Consider the following 18,097-nt stretch of genomic DNA (forward strand, 5'->3'; position numbering starts at 1 on the left):
AGCCTTTCCAGCAATGTTTTCACATTTCCCGCAGCAGCTTAATGTTTCTGCTGTGCAACAAGGGTTTATGGATATTTCTCTTATAAAGTCACGTGATTAATTGATGGACTGTATTCAAAGAATACCACAAATACAAGGAATGAGAAAAAACACCCTGATGAAGATAAGATGGTAAAAACATTGGAGAATAAAGTATTGTATATTACAGAGGTCTTGTGAAATTTAACACATTTTAATGAACTTGTAGTGTCTTTAACAGGGACAAAGGACAGTTATTGAGTCTCCCCAAGTTAACTAGATAGCTAGGTTTCATCAGCAGTCCTTGAGCAGGCAAATCCACAAAAGAAATACGTCATCAAATGTTATAATTCAGACAGGGTTACAGAGAATAAACATTGCATCATAGAAAACTAAAGGAACTTCCCATTTAAAACATTACATCATCCAAAAAATGAAATAAAATACTCGTACTATGTTTAGTACTTTGTACTTTAGTACTATGGTATTTGTGGTCACATGATTGGTTATGTTTTAGCTATGATTTCAACTTATGTTCAAATTAGTCTGTACCTTGCTGTATGTGCATATTTAAAAATTGGAAAACTGCAGGGAGAGAGAGTAACATAAACATTTGATTTAACCCACACACTTCCCAAAAAACAATATAGACATTGACTGGTATATTATGCCGGGTCTCTCTTTGTCTCACCTCATCAGCTGGTGGGTATAGAGCAAACAGCTCAGGGTATCTGTTTCCGTGCCTTGCCTCCTGGTTAAGGCGGTCCAGTTCATCATGGCTGCTGAAGGCCAACAGCCCCTCCACTCTCTGCTCTGGGGTCAGGCACCGCAGGTTAAAGTCGGAGGAGGTCACCGTGCGGCCAGAGTCATCACTCAGCCCAGCTAGAGTTGGAGACTTGACCTGGGGCAAAACCAGAAAGAAAGGGGTAAGGGGTAGTAGTGGGGGGCAGTGAGAGAATCGGGTGAATGGAGTCGATGGGAATGAAATGTGTAAGCAGGAGAAAATAGGAGAAAAAGAAAAGCATGAGCAAAGTAAGAAGTGTATTGAGGCAGAATGTCCAAGGGGATGTTATTCAGAGAGAAGACAAATGAAAATGGGTGCAGGGTGCGTTGTACTACATCAGTGGACACTGGGCATTTGATCAAAGCCTATTCTTCAACCATTTAAGTAATATTACTTGAAAAGGACTAATCATGTGTCATGATAACAATGCCTGCCAACCTATTAACTGTTGATTTACCTCCCTAGTGTTCCTCCATAGCTTTAAATCTCTGAACTGTTGATCAGTTGGAACAGTGGACTAATTTTCAAACTCAACTTATACTGTATTTTTTTTAATTAGCATAGACATAGACTGCCCATCCGTTCACAGAATTGTACAAACTGTTAAAACTAACATTACACTAAACATGGAATGTCCATGTTAATGTTGCCAGGAGACACAACAAACAGCTAACAGTAATTGTGTCTAGACAGTGTCTGTTTTGGCCTGGAGACAGAGATGGTCTCCTGTGTTTTCCTGATCAAAGCTCCCAATGTAGAGAACAGAGCAAAAGCTCATGTTTAAGTTCAAGAGATAGTTAAGTCTTTTTATTACAGTTTTGTTCAACATGTGCTTTCATATGGCACATGTGTAGTACAGTACTGTAATTTTTATGGATTTTTTGTTTTAATCACCTCCTTTGTCATGAACATTTTCCTACTGTATTTCCATAGTTATGCACATTATAAAGTCAACAGAATTCAGGAAACAAAGCCACTGAATCTTTGACATAGAATATGCTGAGAGGATCTATGTGTCACAAGCGATATCGATTCATTTTACATTAGCTGATCAATTTTTGTAATCAGATATATCCCAGCAGGCTGATGGTTTACTGGACAAAAATGATAGCAGCAAAGAGCGTCGAGCTGACTTGCTGACCCAGAGTCGCGGCAGCTTTCAAAAACAAGCTCACTAGATGCTGCACATTTTTAACACCCAGTGACCTGCCAGCAACAGCACTGGGCTGTTGGGCAAAATGAGCTCCGGGCAGCAACATTAACTTATCACGTTTAATTAATTTGCTGACAATAGCAGTGTGACATGCAGATATGTCCTCTCAAACACCCTGCAACCTCTTGAAAGCACCAGGCGTCAGAAATACAAGTCAAATGGTACTGGTTGCACCTTGTCAAACAAATTTTATTTATTTTTTTGGCACCTGTTAGCTCGGCCTTGTTTGTCACTGTTCTGGTTGAAAGACCTAGTACAAGACTCAGAAATTACTCATGCTCTGATACTACAAATAGTACTATTACCATGCGGGTAAATCTAAAACGTCACTTTACCATAAATACATGTTGGATTCTTATCTTCGGCCAACAGATTCAATTTGTGCATCTGTAAAACCTCCAAGTCTGTGGCTCAGGGTCAAGCACTAAAGCACATTATCACAACGGTTGTTAAACATGTCTGGAATCTGGAAGAATTCACTGCAATTCCTTTGATAAATAGTTGTCATTAAACTTAATTAAAATCAAATGATTAGAGCATCCTCTGCCCATCAGTAAGAGGTCTCAGACTGGTACTGGCACCATATGGAATTACTCAGACTCCGCTACAGGGCAGGGCACAACCTCTCTGCTCCCATGATACATCCTGCTCTGAATAGTCCCTCTTGCCATTCCTCCCTCCTTGTCTGTTTCACTCCCATCATCCATCAATCCCCCGACCTGACTCTAAAACCACAGGCAAGGACTGACCGAGCTTCTACCCAGAGCTTCACTCTGCTGAGGCTCAGAGAGACGGTCACACCATGATCCCAGGGCTATCATTAAAGCAGACTGGACCATAGAAGAGACCCATTAAGCACTGAAGGACAATAGTGCTGTTCTTCCCCTCTCTGTCACTCTCTTTCTGGCATGTAGATCATGGGAAGCCTGCGGCTCTAATAAGGGCCTTTTGGTTTGGGTGATTAACCAGAATTGGCAAGGATGAGGAGACAGGAGCAGGCTGGCTGGTGGTGAGTGATGGCTGGGTTGTTAGCCAGAGGCTAGGAGTGGTACTGACGGGACTTGGATTGGCTGGGACTGCATGATGCTGGGAGTTGGGGATTTGGCCACTTTGAAACAAAAGAGCTAGAGGGAGGGCACTGAGAGAGGATGGGAACTTGGCTCAAAATGAAATAAGTGGAGGACTGAGGTAGGGATACTCATTCAGACATCAGTTATGTGATGATTTATAAAGTTGTGTAGAATGGAATAACATTAAATATCAACGCTTAAACCCCAACATCACGTTGACAGTCTAGTGGAACACATAGAGGTGATCAGTGTTGGAGTAAAACATTCAGCTTTAGTTGTGTTCAAGCCAGGCTGAGTGAACTAGAAGGGTCACTGCCACAGTGGAACGAGTGATAGGAATAACAAAACCCTGTTGTTTTCACTATTCAAGCATCCCCCTCCCACCCACCCAACTCTCCCACAGCACTGCCGTCTCTCTCTCAAGCCTTGATTAGTATGGACTTCCATACTGCTCTCACTTAATGTCTTTTCTTCACAAAATACACTTTAATCAAGTGCAACATACTGGCATTAAAGGACAAAGTTGAAAAGCAGTTTTTCTTTTAATTCTGCTTGAGAAACATACATAAAGAAATAGTTTGACATTTTTGTAAATACGCTTATTTGTTGTGTGTTAAGTGCGGAGCCAGAGCAACACAGTGATTAGATCAGCTTAGCTTAGCATAAACACTGAAAACAAGGGTGAACAGATAGCCTGGCTTTTTCAAAACAATCAACCTAACTTTCACCTAGAAAAGCTTACTTTGATCAAGTTACATCTTGTTTGGTCAATCACTACAAAAAAATAGATGCAAAATCAATAATATGTGCTTTTACAGGAAGTTACAGTGAAGAACAGTTAATTTATCTAACCAGCACCGTTCAGCGTCTCTGTGGTTGCCTGGTAACCTCACTGTGATCAAAAAAAGCAGGAAATAAGAAACCAAGAAATAGTGGCAGCGGAAACTCCCCTTAAAAGTCATTTTTCCATTTTTGTTTGTGTACAGATAAAATGAATGTGTTATAACACATTCATTAGTGAGCTTTAGAGGGGTTTGGGCATTTGGGTTTTCTTTTTTTGTTATGGATATGGGACCAGATCTAGCAGTCTTTATGCTAAACTAAGCTGCTTTGCTAAGCTAGGTAAACTGACTACTTGATCAAGCTTCACATGAGAGTGAATGTGGAATGAGAGTTGACTTTCAAGCAATTAAGCACATTTAGCAAAATGTCAAAATATTCAGTTACACTTGAAATGTATCAGGTTAATGCAAGAGATGCATGTAAAGCTGTATCAAAATATTTTCTTTTGTTTATTCCTGCCCAGAACACAGAAGCATCCTAACCAAAAATTGTAGGCTTTAAATGCAACATGTAAATGTTGAATTTGATCAGAATAACTGTACTGATACACAATATCAGTCTGACACAAGACAAGAGTCTTAAGAATTGTACAGGAAGAGAGTGACAGAAGAAGGAAATGACTGAATAATTGTTGCAGTGTAGCACAAAACTAGCTTTGTGGAAGGCTATGTGACAAGGACTAATACTTCTCCTTTATTGAGTGACAGAGATTGTTGGTTAAGACACAGACTCAGTAAAACAGGTTTAAATAAGGATGTAAGTAAGGTTTCTCGAATTGAAGAACCATTGGTTTATTTATCTCAAGTCTAATCAGATGAAAACTAAAACTTCAGAACGTGACCGTGTGTATCATACATTTTAATTCATGACTGACTGTGTTTGTGTGTCTTACTGGTGTCTCTTCTTTCTCTGGCTGGTCGTCGGTCTCAAAAGTTTGTTTCTGAAGGAGTTTGTGTAGGCCAGCTCGCGCCGAGTATGCACTCCAGCCATCCCCCTGGCACCTTCATGTACACACGAACACACAATGTCAACAGAGATGTACACATCAGAAACAACAAGCATGGTTACAACTGATACACCCCTGCACTTCTAATCAAACTAGACAAGAACACAACAGAAGTCTTATACAACATAGTGACATGTATGCATGTGAGTATAGTGTGTGTGTGTGTGTGTGTGTGTGCGCGCGTGTGTGTGTGTGTGTGTGTGTATGTGTGTGTATGTGTGTGTCTCAGCCAGTTGGCACCTGTTGCATTATTGTCTATGTTCTTTTGGGATCTTTGCTTAAGATACAAAAGCTTGAAGTTCTGCACTTAATTACACACTAAACAAATGATCAAGAGACACTGTATATCAGGGAAAAACCTCTTGGATATTGCCATATAAAAACATTTATTTTTTTCATCATAACTGCACATTTCATACTTTAAGGCATCTGTTTGAAGACAAACAGCATGTATGTCAGCTATACCACTCCTGAGCACTCTATACCTGTATGCAGTAGCTCTTGTGCTTCTGAGGGAGACTATTTACCTTCTAGAGACCACAAGCCATGGCTGGGTGTACCTCATTACACAGTCTCTCACATGGGAATCCAACCCCGGTCTGCAAAAAAAGAGATGAGGAGGCAAATTCAAAGATATGTACATTCATTCTAATGCAGAAATGCTTGCAAACATTCACAGGCAACTTAAAACTCTACATTCCTCTCCTATCTTAACATGTACTTCACAGTCAAGGTGTGGGGCAAGTGAAAGCTCTAAGATAACATGCGCTGACAGAATAATTGTACAATGATTGAAGGTATTCAAACAAAAATTATTGTGGCTCCTGGTTCTTATTCTGCAATTGCATACATTTTCCAAACATCTAGACTCCCACCCAGTACACCTGAAAAATAATAAACTAGACTCAGGTCAGTCTCTAAAGGCTTCAGTCATACAGAGAATCAGGACAATCTCCCATGTCCTGTTATAAAAACTGGGTGGAAACAACTAGAGAGCTTTAAAAAACTCTATCCAAAGTATTTGGGCCAGCCCTTCATACTGGGGCAGTGATATACAGTTCACTACAGAGGAGAATGGCAGGAGAGCATAATTTCCAGCAAGCCATGTTCTTGGCAAAATGTAAGGGACACATGTGTCTTAGTGTCTGTTCTCGCCGCCTTTGAAGCAATCCCCAGAATTCGGTAGGTGGATATCTCCAATTGTCTGGTATCTGGTATCTCTTATTGTAACCCCTTACGCTCACTTTACTAGGTGTCTATAATGTTATTGTAACTCAGAACCCAAAAGTTGCTAAATTCCTTTTAATCTAATATTTCTGGTCCCATTCCATGTTAACAACAGGAACCTGCCAAACTCTTGCAGGACCAGGATTCAGTAATTGATTGCATGAAGGTTGTTACTTTACAGCCAAAAACAAATTTCCACTAATCATGGGCTAAAACACACTAATTTGTAATTGTCTGTACTCTTATATTAATAATCTCTTCATTCCTTTTTCCCTATTGCCTTGTTTATCTATTTTGTTATCTTGTCTTGTCTTGTGTCTGTCTTCTTGTGACCCACCCATCCTCGGGGTAAGAGTGTCGAACGGTGCGCCATTCTTTCTCCACCTGCTCCACCTTCAGGTCATCTTCTGGGAAGTCTCCAAATTCCTGCATCAGGGCTGAGTCTCCACTTCTTAGCTGTGATATCAAGAACTCCTCCAAATCCAAAGGCTCCACCGCTTCATACGACTGAGGCTGCACAATTGATGGATGATGGTGACAGGGAAGCATTGGGGATGAAGAAGAAGATGAGATTAATGTAAGTATTAGGATAAATAGCACCAAATATCTTAATTAAATATCTCAATAGAGCAGAGAATCACTGGAGCTTCTCAAGGGGGAAGATTCCTTATTTGTCAGAAAAGCATAGATGTAAAGTGTCCCGAGACCCTTCATGTTTAGGGTTAAGGTGACAAAAACAAAAGGAGACAACATTAGACAAAATGCATCAATCATTCGTGAAAAACAAATGGTTGATTGAGTTTATACAGCCCTCAGTTGTATTGAAATAATGCCAAAGAGGACTGAGAAAAAAATAAAAGACAGGGGAGGTGTGGCTAGGCATGTTGAATCATGATTTTTTTTTTTTAATACCTCATACCTATCGAGGAACAAAAGATTGAAGCACATGCATAAATAGAAACTGGAACAAACTGGCCTGTATCAGACAGTTTTCTCTGTGGACCTATTTTTAGACGTAAACTGTATCAGCACACACTTCAGCTGCAGAAGATCAAAGGCAAAACTGTACCGTAATCACTTGTATGTACAGTACAAATGGGCTGAAATTTTCATTTGGGTCTTTGAATCAGCACATATTGTTCAAATCATCCATACCCACAATGAAACAAATTCTCTGTGGCACTTGACGGGGAAGAATAAATTAGCTTTTCATCATTAGGAAGGGCTCTCTGAAGAAAAAAATAACAACAGATGTGATAAGACATGTCTCTTTTGTGATGCCCGTCTAGCTATGGCTGTAAAAGGGGAAGCTGCATAAAGCAGGTGTTTCAATAAACAGTGGCAACAAACTGAGCAGAACTCCAATCTGATCACAGTATGCAGGCTGATGTAGGCAAAAGCTTGGAGATAAACTTAGAACATAATATCATGCTGGCAGACTTCCTAAATAATTCAAATGAAACTGCCCATACAAAGTTTCTCAACCTATGGAGTGCATCATTTTAGGAGAAAAAAAAAATCTGCATTAGCACTATCCAAAAAAGAATATTTAAGCTTTAATAATGCACACCGTTCCACACAGGAAGCTCCTGCACAACAAGTAGTGTGCGATAGAGTGAGAATAAGACTGAGAGAGAAAGTGTTACAGGAGACAGAGAGAGAGAAAAATACAAAACCAAACCAGCCACTGGCATACGTACACTGACAAATAATAGACGCAGACGAGGTTTAGATAACTGCTGCAGCATGAGTCACTGCCATACTCAACTTTGGAGAGCAAAGCAAATTCCATTTGCCTTCAGACATGTTTTTACACATCAATCCACCCAAAGGAATATTTTTCTCTGCTGAGCACTCAAGAGCAAACTAGACTACAAGGGTTAGCATGTAACACAAGAAGGAAAGAATACACAGACAGCCAAACAAAGCAAGCGTATGATTAATATCATACATGGCAGGCCTACAGATGAAACCTTTTGAGAAGGAGCTGTCAACTTTTTTTCTACAGTGGCGGTCCTCTCCATATGTGCATCTCTCTGGCTCTCTGTCTCAAAGTTCAGGGATTCATTGAAACATGGCCTCTTTTTTCTTATTTAGGGTGCAGGCTAACAGAAACAAATGAATGCAAATCTATGCATGCCTCTGATCATCGCCTGCTGCTCTATGGAGTCATGAGGGGAGCTAGCAAACAAGCATCTCCTTGCCAAATCAGTAGCAAGACTTTATCTCAGCTTCGTAAGAGCTGACTATAAAGTTGATACCTTGGCAAGAATTTATGAGAGTGAAAATAATTTTTACCCAGGAAGTGAAGGAATCTACATCAAAACAGCTGTGCAGTGCAGACAAAGGCTACAAGAAATTCACTTTTTTTTTAGTAAAATTACACATTTTAATCCAATAACTTCAATATCAATTACTATTGCTGGCTGTTTTTAGGAATATGCATCAATTTAAACAACAATATCAATGTACCGATTGTTCAATGTACAATATGACCTGCAAGACAAAACAGACATGAAGCAATCACAACAAAGTTCTTAAAAGATATAGCCACCTTATGCCGGATCATGACATTTTAAACAATTAAATGCACTAATTATCTAATTCTATAGTTTAATTAAATAACAGCTGTGCTAATACGGAAGACTTACCCTGCTGAAAACTGAACGATAAAAAAGGAAGCACGCAAAATGGCGTACTCCGGATATGGGAACCTGCAGTGAGCACCTACTAACGCTAAATGCTTTTTGTTGAAACTAAGCCACAATGTAGTGCACAGATCCTCTTAAAAATGATCCACATATTCCTAGAAGCTGAAAACTCCAGTAGATAACAAAAGAAACAATCAGCTTTACCAAAAGTGGAAGGGGTGTGTAAAGTCTATCAGAGAGTTGAAGTTGAGCCGGGCTGTTTGTACCCGCAAAACGTAGTGACAGCCGTCGCAAGCGTACAGAGTGCAGTTTGGAGTTGAAGGGGACCAGACATTATCAGGAAGTGACATAAACGAGGCGTCCCTCCATCAACTGGTGTTTCAACAGACAGGAACAGAAACTAAGAGACACACACACGTGCATGCTGCTTACGCACACACACACAGGCACTGCACATGTACACAAAAACATATGCAGCTTTTCTTCTTGATCTCTCCATTTTTAAATCAAACCTACAACAAACAGTCAACATTCGTCATTTCAGGCACTAAAAATTGGAGGAGTGTAAGAGAGGGAGAAATGTGATAACGAACAAAGTGATCCACGTCACAACTGCCACAACAAACATGCCTCCCTCCTCTCGACAAACATCCCTCCCCTGATCCCTGTGCTAGATGCGACTGCTGAATAATGGGAAACTATCATCCCAGAGATTATGGTATTAAAACCTCTCTCCCGTATCCCAAATCCGGCCATATTAAAGATTTGCTCGTGTAAGCTGCAAGGTAAGCAGGCCCCCATCCAGGGCCTGTCAGTAGCCAAGGCACTGACCCATTTCCCAAGCAGGTTAGAGATTAACCACACTGCATACTACAAGATGGGGTGGGATGGATGCCCCAAGTATTCCTCCTCAGACCCTGTCAGCTGACTAGCTGAAGGATCATCACTGGGAAAGTATCAAAGGGGTGCAGCTCAGTCAGTCATGTACACCGATATGTCAGGAGACTTAGCGCCTAAGAGCTTTAGAAAACTTTCAATGAGAGATATGTGGGGCTGCATAGAGAGAAGAAATGAGAGGGAAAGACAGAAATAGAAAAAAAAAGTAGAAAGACTGACAGTGGAATATATGAATCTGGGAGGCAGAGACAGAGGTTCACAGGGTACCACAGAGAGACTAAGAATGTAGTGGGAACAAATCCCTGCAAAGGATTACTGTGCATCATTCTGTCTGGTTGCTTTTGAGAGAGCGGGAATCACTCTTAACTCTCTACTTGGCTTCAACTAAAGAGGCAGGAAAACAACCTGTCATCAATGGTATTCAATCCTCTCCAGAAAATGTAGAAGAGACACTCGTTTTACAATCTCTGTTAAATAAATGCAATAATAATAATAATAATAATAAAAGCATTTTTCCATCACTATACTTTTATCACTTCTATTGTAAGAAGAAGGAAGATACTTCCTAAAAAAAACTGCAGAAATACAGGCAGCTGCTTTTTGTAAATACTGCTATTTATGCTGCAGCAGAATTTCCATGATTCAAATTATAATCTTAAAGATGAGACACCACACTGAGTCAGACATTCACAGAGCTAATGGCAGTTAAGAGGATGTGAGGAAGATATGCTTAAAGCCCTGTGTGTGGTGTAAGCAAAAGCACTAAAGCTGTGTGAGTGTATACTCCACTTATACACAGTTAGCAACACATAATGAAGTATTCCTATGGAGGCCCAACCTGACAACATGGTTTGTTAAACAACCATCTGAGAAGTAATCTATGGAAACTGTTTGGAATAGGGCAGGCACTTTCAAAAAAATGTCTGTCTTATCTTGCAAGGCAGCTGGAATTGTGACGCTGACTGGTCCAAACTACCGGTGGTTCAGACACAAGCACATTACTTGAGGCTTGACAAGATGGATTCTCATGTGATGTCATGATGTCATGATCTCGCAAAGTGAATAGGGGCTCAACATTAATGTGAAATGATGTTCTGACCTATGACTTGGCCCTGCAGTGGGTATCAGGCTGTGCTGTCATACTGTGTATCTGCTGACCACTCTGACAGGTGACACCAGCTTTCAATTTATGTATATTGCTCTTTGTTGCATGATGAATATTAAATACTGATCTCGAAAAGGAATTTGTCATTTAAAAACTTGAATGCATTTTCACTTTATTTAATTCTAAATGCCTTTCGTGACCTATATTCTTTTCTGAAACCTGCCAGCAGCTATTTTCACACATTAGTTCAAATGCATAATGTTGACTTTGCTAATGACACATTATTCTAGATAGATATGAATCAGTAATAGACCTGACACCTGATGTATACAAATAAGAAATTACAGATTAGTTTTAAAAAGGTAATGTTTTTGTGTTGTTTTTTCTTTTATAGAGTAAAACTCACCACATTGAGGTACACTGAGGCTGAAGCGTTGGAACTGGTTCGACTGTGATTAAAGCCATAATTCCCACTGAAGTTTCGCCTGATCTCTGCAGACGAATGCCTGGAACAAAACATGGAAACACATAAATTAGGCTTCATTCTCACAGATTCATTAGGCTCGGTGACCAGTGGCCAGAGAATAATAGTCATTATATCACTATAGGAAATATGTGGGGATTTGAAAGCCTTTTGTTGGAAAACAGACATAAAAAAACATCTCCAACCTCATGGAAAACCACAACTTTTGTACGTTGCAACCAACATTCGCACTGTGTGTCTTAATAAGAGATGCAACAGAAATTCCAGCTTTGTTCCTACTCGCATTAGTTTGAATTGGTGAGCCGTGGTGATTCCATTCAAACCATTGTTCGCTCTTTACAGAAGCACATCTCTGCTGGCTGTGTAAAGGCTTTGTCATGTTGGCAGCCATACAGCCAGTGGAGTAAATATGGTGTCCTGATTTAAGGGTCAGGACAAGCAGGAAATCAACATGACACAGGAATGGAGTGGTATTCAAATAGATTGGGTGGATGGGGTGGGTGTGTATGCATCTGTGAGTGTTTGTGTGTTTGCCTGTAGCTCTATCCAAAAAGAGGGGAGAACGAAACAACAGTGTCCCAATTTGTTGCACACAATTCATCTCACTGCATCACTGAGCTAATGCGCTGTCTATTACTTTGTAATTAATCTACCATATCATTGGAGCCCTACCAAACCCTACACTATAACTGCTTTATTCTCTGTGTCTAAATGCTGAAAGGCCAGTTTTGTGAGTATAAGCATGTGTATGTGAAAGTTTTTGTTCATGCATAGTTTGGAAATTGAAAATTCAGAATGCATTTGTGCATGTGTGTGTCACAAAGAGTTCATTACTACACAGGGAAAAGTTTAAGGGCAACATTGCCAACTACCTCCCTTTTGGTCAGTCTCATTTGTTCATTAAGTCCCCATGGCCATTTTTACAACAGACCTGTTATTAATTACACAAATCCATAAACATCAATGCAATGGAGGAATGCCACCATATTAAAAGCACTGAAGTTGCAAAGTCATGAAGCATGTAAAATCTGTAAGACATCTAAATAATATTTATGTTCAATTAAAAAACTATCATAGGGTCAGTTTACATAGCCAGAATAAACAGCAGCTAATATTCAATGTCCCAACATGCATTTGTGATATTTTACAGTTCAACATAATAGGGCTTTAATGAAAAACACAACACTATCGATTTCAATGTGATATACTTTCTCCTGTCAAACTCACAACATATTGCTTCAATACAGTAACTGCATACCAGCAAAGGTCAAGGAATGGGTGGGGGAATAGTATACAAATTTACACAAAGAGCAAAGTCCAAGAGAGCAGCGGCATTTCATTCAAACACAAACTGCTCCACTAGTCGCTTAAAACTCGAGAGCAGTGACAAGAGAGAAACATCACAAAATATGGGCGAACTAAAGTAAAACCTAAAAAAGTTTAAAACAATGCAAATGTGTGCTGCAAATCACAAGGCACATATCCATACTCTTTTCCATTGTGCAACCACATACACACACAAAAGGTATGTCTGGCCACATTATCACCTTTACTCTGTCATCAGCATTAGCGTTGTTATGCAATTCTAACTTGTGCAAAAGCCACTCTTAGTCTAAACCTCAACATGTTTAAAAGCCTTATTTGACTCAGAACAATTATCATGCAAAAGCACACCTGGACAACCAAAACCATTTACTAATGGTCACTGAGCAGGTCTACTGGATCATTTTGGTTTACTGGCTTTGCACCAAGGCTGTTGGACAAGGATTGTTGGTTGTTTTGTTTCACATCCCATCTCCCACATGCACGTCACCGTAATAATATCTCTTCACACAGCAACTTTTTATGGTATTAATGTCGACAGGCAATGTGGGGAGATTCACTCCTAGTAATGCAATGAGTCAAATCACATAAACCTGCAGAGCTTAAGGGGCTTGGAGGTAAGAAACTGAAGCACCAGAAAGCTTCAAGTCAACAAGGACTGACACTCCTACAACTCCACCTCCCGTCTTATCTGGAGAGTAACTGACAAGACAGACTTACGACTTCTGTACCAAACGTCTCCTCTTCAGTCCGATTGGTTTTAGCGTGTTTCACTTTGAAATGAGAATGGCAGGGGAATGGGGCTGCTGAGATTTATGTGATTCTGATGTTAAATACTGCCTCTTTAACTAGATTAAATAAGCAACACAGAAGAAACATGCCTACTGTGGACAACCTAAGGCTTTGATGACTCCAGTTTAATGGTTTTATTCAGCTGCTGACCAAACAAAACACAAAAAAACAGAAGAAAACATCAGAGCAAACAAGAATTCCTTTTCATGCATGAAGACAGATTCTCTGGTGGGTTTATTGAGCATGTACCCATGGCAATTTAAACCTTGTAAAATCTTCTCATAACTAGACTTGTAAAGAAACATGCCCTACCCTGTGTATAGACTGAGCCCAAACCACACAACCAACATGTGCCCTCCCTCAATATCTTTCATTGCTATGCAAAGCTCATCCATATCCATGCATGCATTATATACTGTGTATTAAGTATAACTTGCATTGATACACACATTCTCAAATGCATGCGGGTGCTTGCTAATATACAAACACACATGATCTGTCTATAAAAAGACTGGGCAACTAAAACAGTAATCAGCCCTTGCCAGCAGAGCCAAGAAGGCATTATTTTACTAGTAGACAAACAGCTTGTCACACCAGAGAGCATCTGTCAGTCTCTTTAAAATGCCTTTTTCTTGGCAAACCAAAGCTCTTCTTGTCAGAAAGACAAAAAGCAGAGCTTTGGATTTTCGTCATTTTGGCATTATGATCCCGAAAGCAGCTTGTGCAATAAGTCCAATACTGACCAACATCTTGATCATTACTCTTTACTGAAACCACCAAAACTGAGAAAAAAAACAAATTATTGTATTGGATCAACCCAAAGGCTTCCAACTACTTCAAAAGGGCCAAATATTTGACTATCAACTTGCTATGTTTTAACTGAAAGGACACAAAAATCATAAGCATTAGTGAATAAAAGTAAAGATTGTTTGACTAGGAATTGAATAGGAGTTCAGGGACATGTCTACAACATATTTAACTAGGACTGACTGTTTCTGTTTTTAAAAAAAAGCTATTACTGAAATTGACTGCTTTGGTCTTGATAGCAGCTTCTGTGTTTGTTTGGGCCTCATTGGTGCAGAGGGCTTCAGGTCTGAGATCTCTGAGAATGACCGTTGTGTGCCATTCCCCGAAAGGAACATTTTTCACCAACGCTTGTTCAGTTTGATTCTGTTGTGATAAAATCTGAGCAGCACCAGGACCAGCATGTCAGCCAATACTGCAACCCACACTGCCCAAATGTCTTGAATGCACAATTCAAATGAAAGGTTGGGCTAAATAAATACTGTTGAAAACTACAGCCTATTGATCAGTGATCCTAACAAAAAAATACCCATTAATGCTTTGAAAAAAGTACATTTATCCTGAAGAAAGTAGTTTGCTAAAATGTCCGTCATTACCAGTTTCTTTCTTAAAATGTTTTATTTTCCAAAAAGAACCACATGAATGTGCTGACATTGCAGCAAATACTATCACAACATCAGCTTGCTCATGTTAAAGGTACAATGTCATTACATCATACAGTAATGATGTGGAGAAACTGCTTGAGATTGATAGGGAAACTTTACATTTTGTGGAATTTGCTACCCCCCCCATCCACAATAAAGCTATGTTAGTGGTGGAATCAGATTACCAGCATTCTGCATGTGGGCATATTATACAGTAACCAGGTTGCTATAGTGCATGCAAACGCTGTGTCTGATTTCCTGTGTAACCTGATTTCTTGTGTGCATGTAAACACAACAATTGTATCTATCACAGGTCTCAAGATCTTAAGATCATGCCAAACTCCAAAAAATCAATTGAAAAATGTCAATAAATATATCTTCTTTAGGATCAGACATTTCCACAGAACAGAAGCAAAGTATTTTCTTTTTACGATGAATTGATAAGAAAGCATTTTCCTAGCTAAAAACTAAGCCTGATGACAATGATTACCTTTTTCTTTTTTCTTTTATGTGATATAATTAGACTGTGCAATCAACACTGATGAGGATGGTACTCTGAAACAGCTGCTACCAGGGATTCCATGTGGAGCCAGAATTACTACTGACATCAAACTCCAGCTATTAATCACACACTGCTGGTGACAGATTAGGAACACTGTTAAAAAACATCAAGTACATTTTTAGGACCAACTTATCCAGTTCTTTCTCAGTAAAACGGCTGAAAATATATCTTGAATCATATAATCGGAAAATCAATTATAGCAGTCGTCATGTCATACTAGTGATTAGTATACTAATTAACCATTCATTGCTTTGCCTTTTTTCTATGACTACTTATTTAATTATACCATTTACTACAGTAAAACAATGCTATTTTGGAGCCTAATGGCATTCCAGACGTTGTGTTAACCAGACTTTGATTGTTACTAGTTGTAAAACACTGGAATATCCATTGTTATACTGTCATAACACACTGTAATCATCTGTGCAGTCATCCTGTATGAGGAAGACATAGGAACTAATCACTTATTCAGAGTAAATGAGGAAGACCAAAAGTGATTTATCATTAATCAGAATAAAATACTTTTTTTCAAGCAGCTTGGTGTGTGACCCCGTTATTTCAAGTATTTATGAGCTGTCAAATCTGCTGGGTCCTGTTAGACTTCAAGATTTCATGTGAGCAATACAAGCTCAGAGCTGTTTCAACATCCTGTGATATTATATTACGTCATACTAAAAGCAATATTTCTTAAAATATGTGCCTTAACAAAAGTTTGGTGATATCTGTAAGGTCACAGAACCCACACCCAAAGTAAGATTTTTGTGGGTTCCAGCGAGAAACCCTTTAATCATCCCACTCCTATAGAAAGAAGCTGGCCATTTTGTTGCGTCATGCTGTGTATGGCAGGCCTGCACTTGCTGTGTGTGCATATGGTGCCTTTCTGTCAGCATTTCTGGAATTGTTGCCCAAGCATTCCTGAAATCGAGTCCAGCTCTAAAGCTGCAGTATCACTGCTTCTCACAGCTACATTCTGATTAATAGCCCCCACCTCACTTCCACCACCAAAATAGCCAAATCTATTATTCTGCTCTTGATTATCTGCAGCTATTTACATTGACTTCTCATGATGTAACTCCCACCAGGGAGGCTGCTCAGCCACAGGCTACAATTATTACCATTATCATTATTATTATCAAGTCAATCCACTGGAGGTGACTAACTGCTTCAGTTTGCACGTTGAAGCCTGAAACATCTTCTCCCTTCTCCCATAAATCCTCGCTCTGTCATCTGAGCCAAACAGGAAACACACAAAAAAAAACTGAGTGGTGTGATGTACATGGCAAGAGGGAAGCAGACCAAAGGGATGTCCCCACTGTGTGTCTCATACTATCATATGTCTCCAGACTTAATGGGTCTTACTGCTATCAGCACCATCACAGCTCAGTTTCCTGTCAGAGGGAGGCACACACAAACACAGCAGTCATTTGGCATGACTCAAGTCACACAGGCTGCTCCAAGCAAAATAAAGAAGTGACCGCAGGAAACTTTAAGCACAACTTGTTGTTGAGTTTTAATACCTTGACCACAGGGTAGGTCATTAATTAAATGTTTTCAAAGGAGGCTATGAAGGTTGACCAAACAGATGTCAAAAGCCAGAACCCAGAGGAAATCAGATGCAACTCAATCTGGATCCCCCTGCCACTTAAGATTATTGAACAGCAGAGGCCCCACGTCCACAGCTGTCCTCACACCTGTTACCATATGCTTATGGGTAATGTAATCTATTGAGGTTTTAGCTACATTCTGACTATTCACCAAAATCTTACATTGCACTTGGCTGTATATCTTTGCATTGTGCATTATTGACTGGCATATTCTCAGCACTTCCTTTCCACTCTTTCCACCCTTTTTTCTGCTTATGAAGAAAAAAATGCATTTCCTGATTTTAAACTGCCATTAACAAAAAGCGAAGTGAAACCAGAGAGACACAGTGTCCACAGTGTGCAGGATTTCCTTCACAGTCCATCCTGATAGAGAGACTGAGAAAGGAACTATATAAAGAACATATAGGACATATAGTGCCAGTTAACAGGTTTCTCAGCCTTGTAAATATCATAGACTTAAGTTTCAATTTCTGATAACTGTTCCTCGTCATAGAAGTTTGTTTTTGGCTCTTGTTGCTATGATTTTCTCAGCCGTTCCCCATGACATTTGATGTGATGTTGTAGTTTTTTTGACCAATACGTCCATAATTTAGGCCACAGATGATATGTCCCTTTTTGAAGCTCCGTTAGATGTTTGTTGATTCTGGTGCTGGTTGTTAGGCTTCTTTTAAAGCTCACAATACCCACACTGAATGTACCTGGAAGGTGTAATCCTTCAGGGTTCTTTTCCAGGCAGTGTTTATGACAATTCATAAATGCCTCAACTATACACTTCAAGAACTGCTTGCTCCACGACAGTACATCATCTTCTATAGTAAGCAGCCCCTCTGCTGGCCCATCACTGGATTTAGGCTTGACCCAAGATCCCTTACACCACTCAGCAGCTGAGCTCAGCTCTGCACAGCAAAGCACCTATACATGACTTCTCCTGGCTATGAAAAACAACAGTATGTTACATTCCCTGGAGTGGTAGTGAAAAGAGGATTTTACACTTTAGATGAAAAAAACTAAAACTAAAACTAAAAACTTTGGACTAGAGTTGAAATAACAGACCCGACAGGAGATATTTT

At 39.7% G+C, this 18,097-nt stretch overlaps 1 protein-coding gene across 3 annotated transcripts in view; it reads right to left on the minus strand.

The window, feature by feature from the left end:
* The window catches only part of dock8 (dedicator of cytokinesis 8), a 54,498-nt gene that overhangs the window by 34,991 nt on the left and 1,410 nt on the right, over positions 1 to 18,097 (minus strand). For 2 of the 3 annotated variants that reach the window (XM_053326102.1, XM_053326101.1), the window contains exons 2-6: positions 11,221 to 11,320; positions 6,499 to 6,674; positions 5,462 to 5,533; positions 4,821 to 4,929; positions 710 to 919 (exon numbers count right to left, since the gene is read on the minus strand). In XM_053326102.1, coding sequence (XP_053182077.1) covers positions 710 to 919; positions 4,821 to 4,929; positions 5,462 to 5,533; positions 6,499 to 6,674; positions 11,221 to 11,320 — 667 coding nt within the window. Of the gene's footprint in view, positions 1 to 709; positions 920 to 4,820; positions 4,930 to 5,461; positions 5,534 to 6,498; positions 6,675 to 8,812; positions 9,105 to 11,220; positions 11,321 to 18,097 lie in introns of those variants that run through there. The other variant, XM_053326103.1, reaches the window with a different exon arrangement.

Source organism: Scomber japonicus, chromosome 9 (assembly GCF_027409825.1).
Source record: "Scomber japonicus isolate fScoJap1 chromosome 9, fScoJap1.pri, whole genome shotgun sequence".
In the NCBI taxonomy this organism is placed as follows: domain Eukaryota; kingdom Metazoa; phylum Chordata; class Actinopteri; order Scombriformes; family Scombridae; genus Scomber; species Scomber japonicus.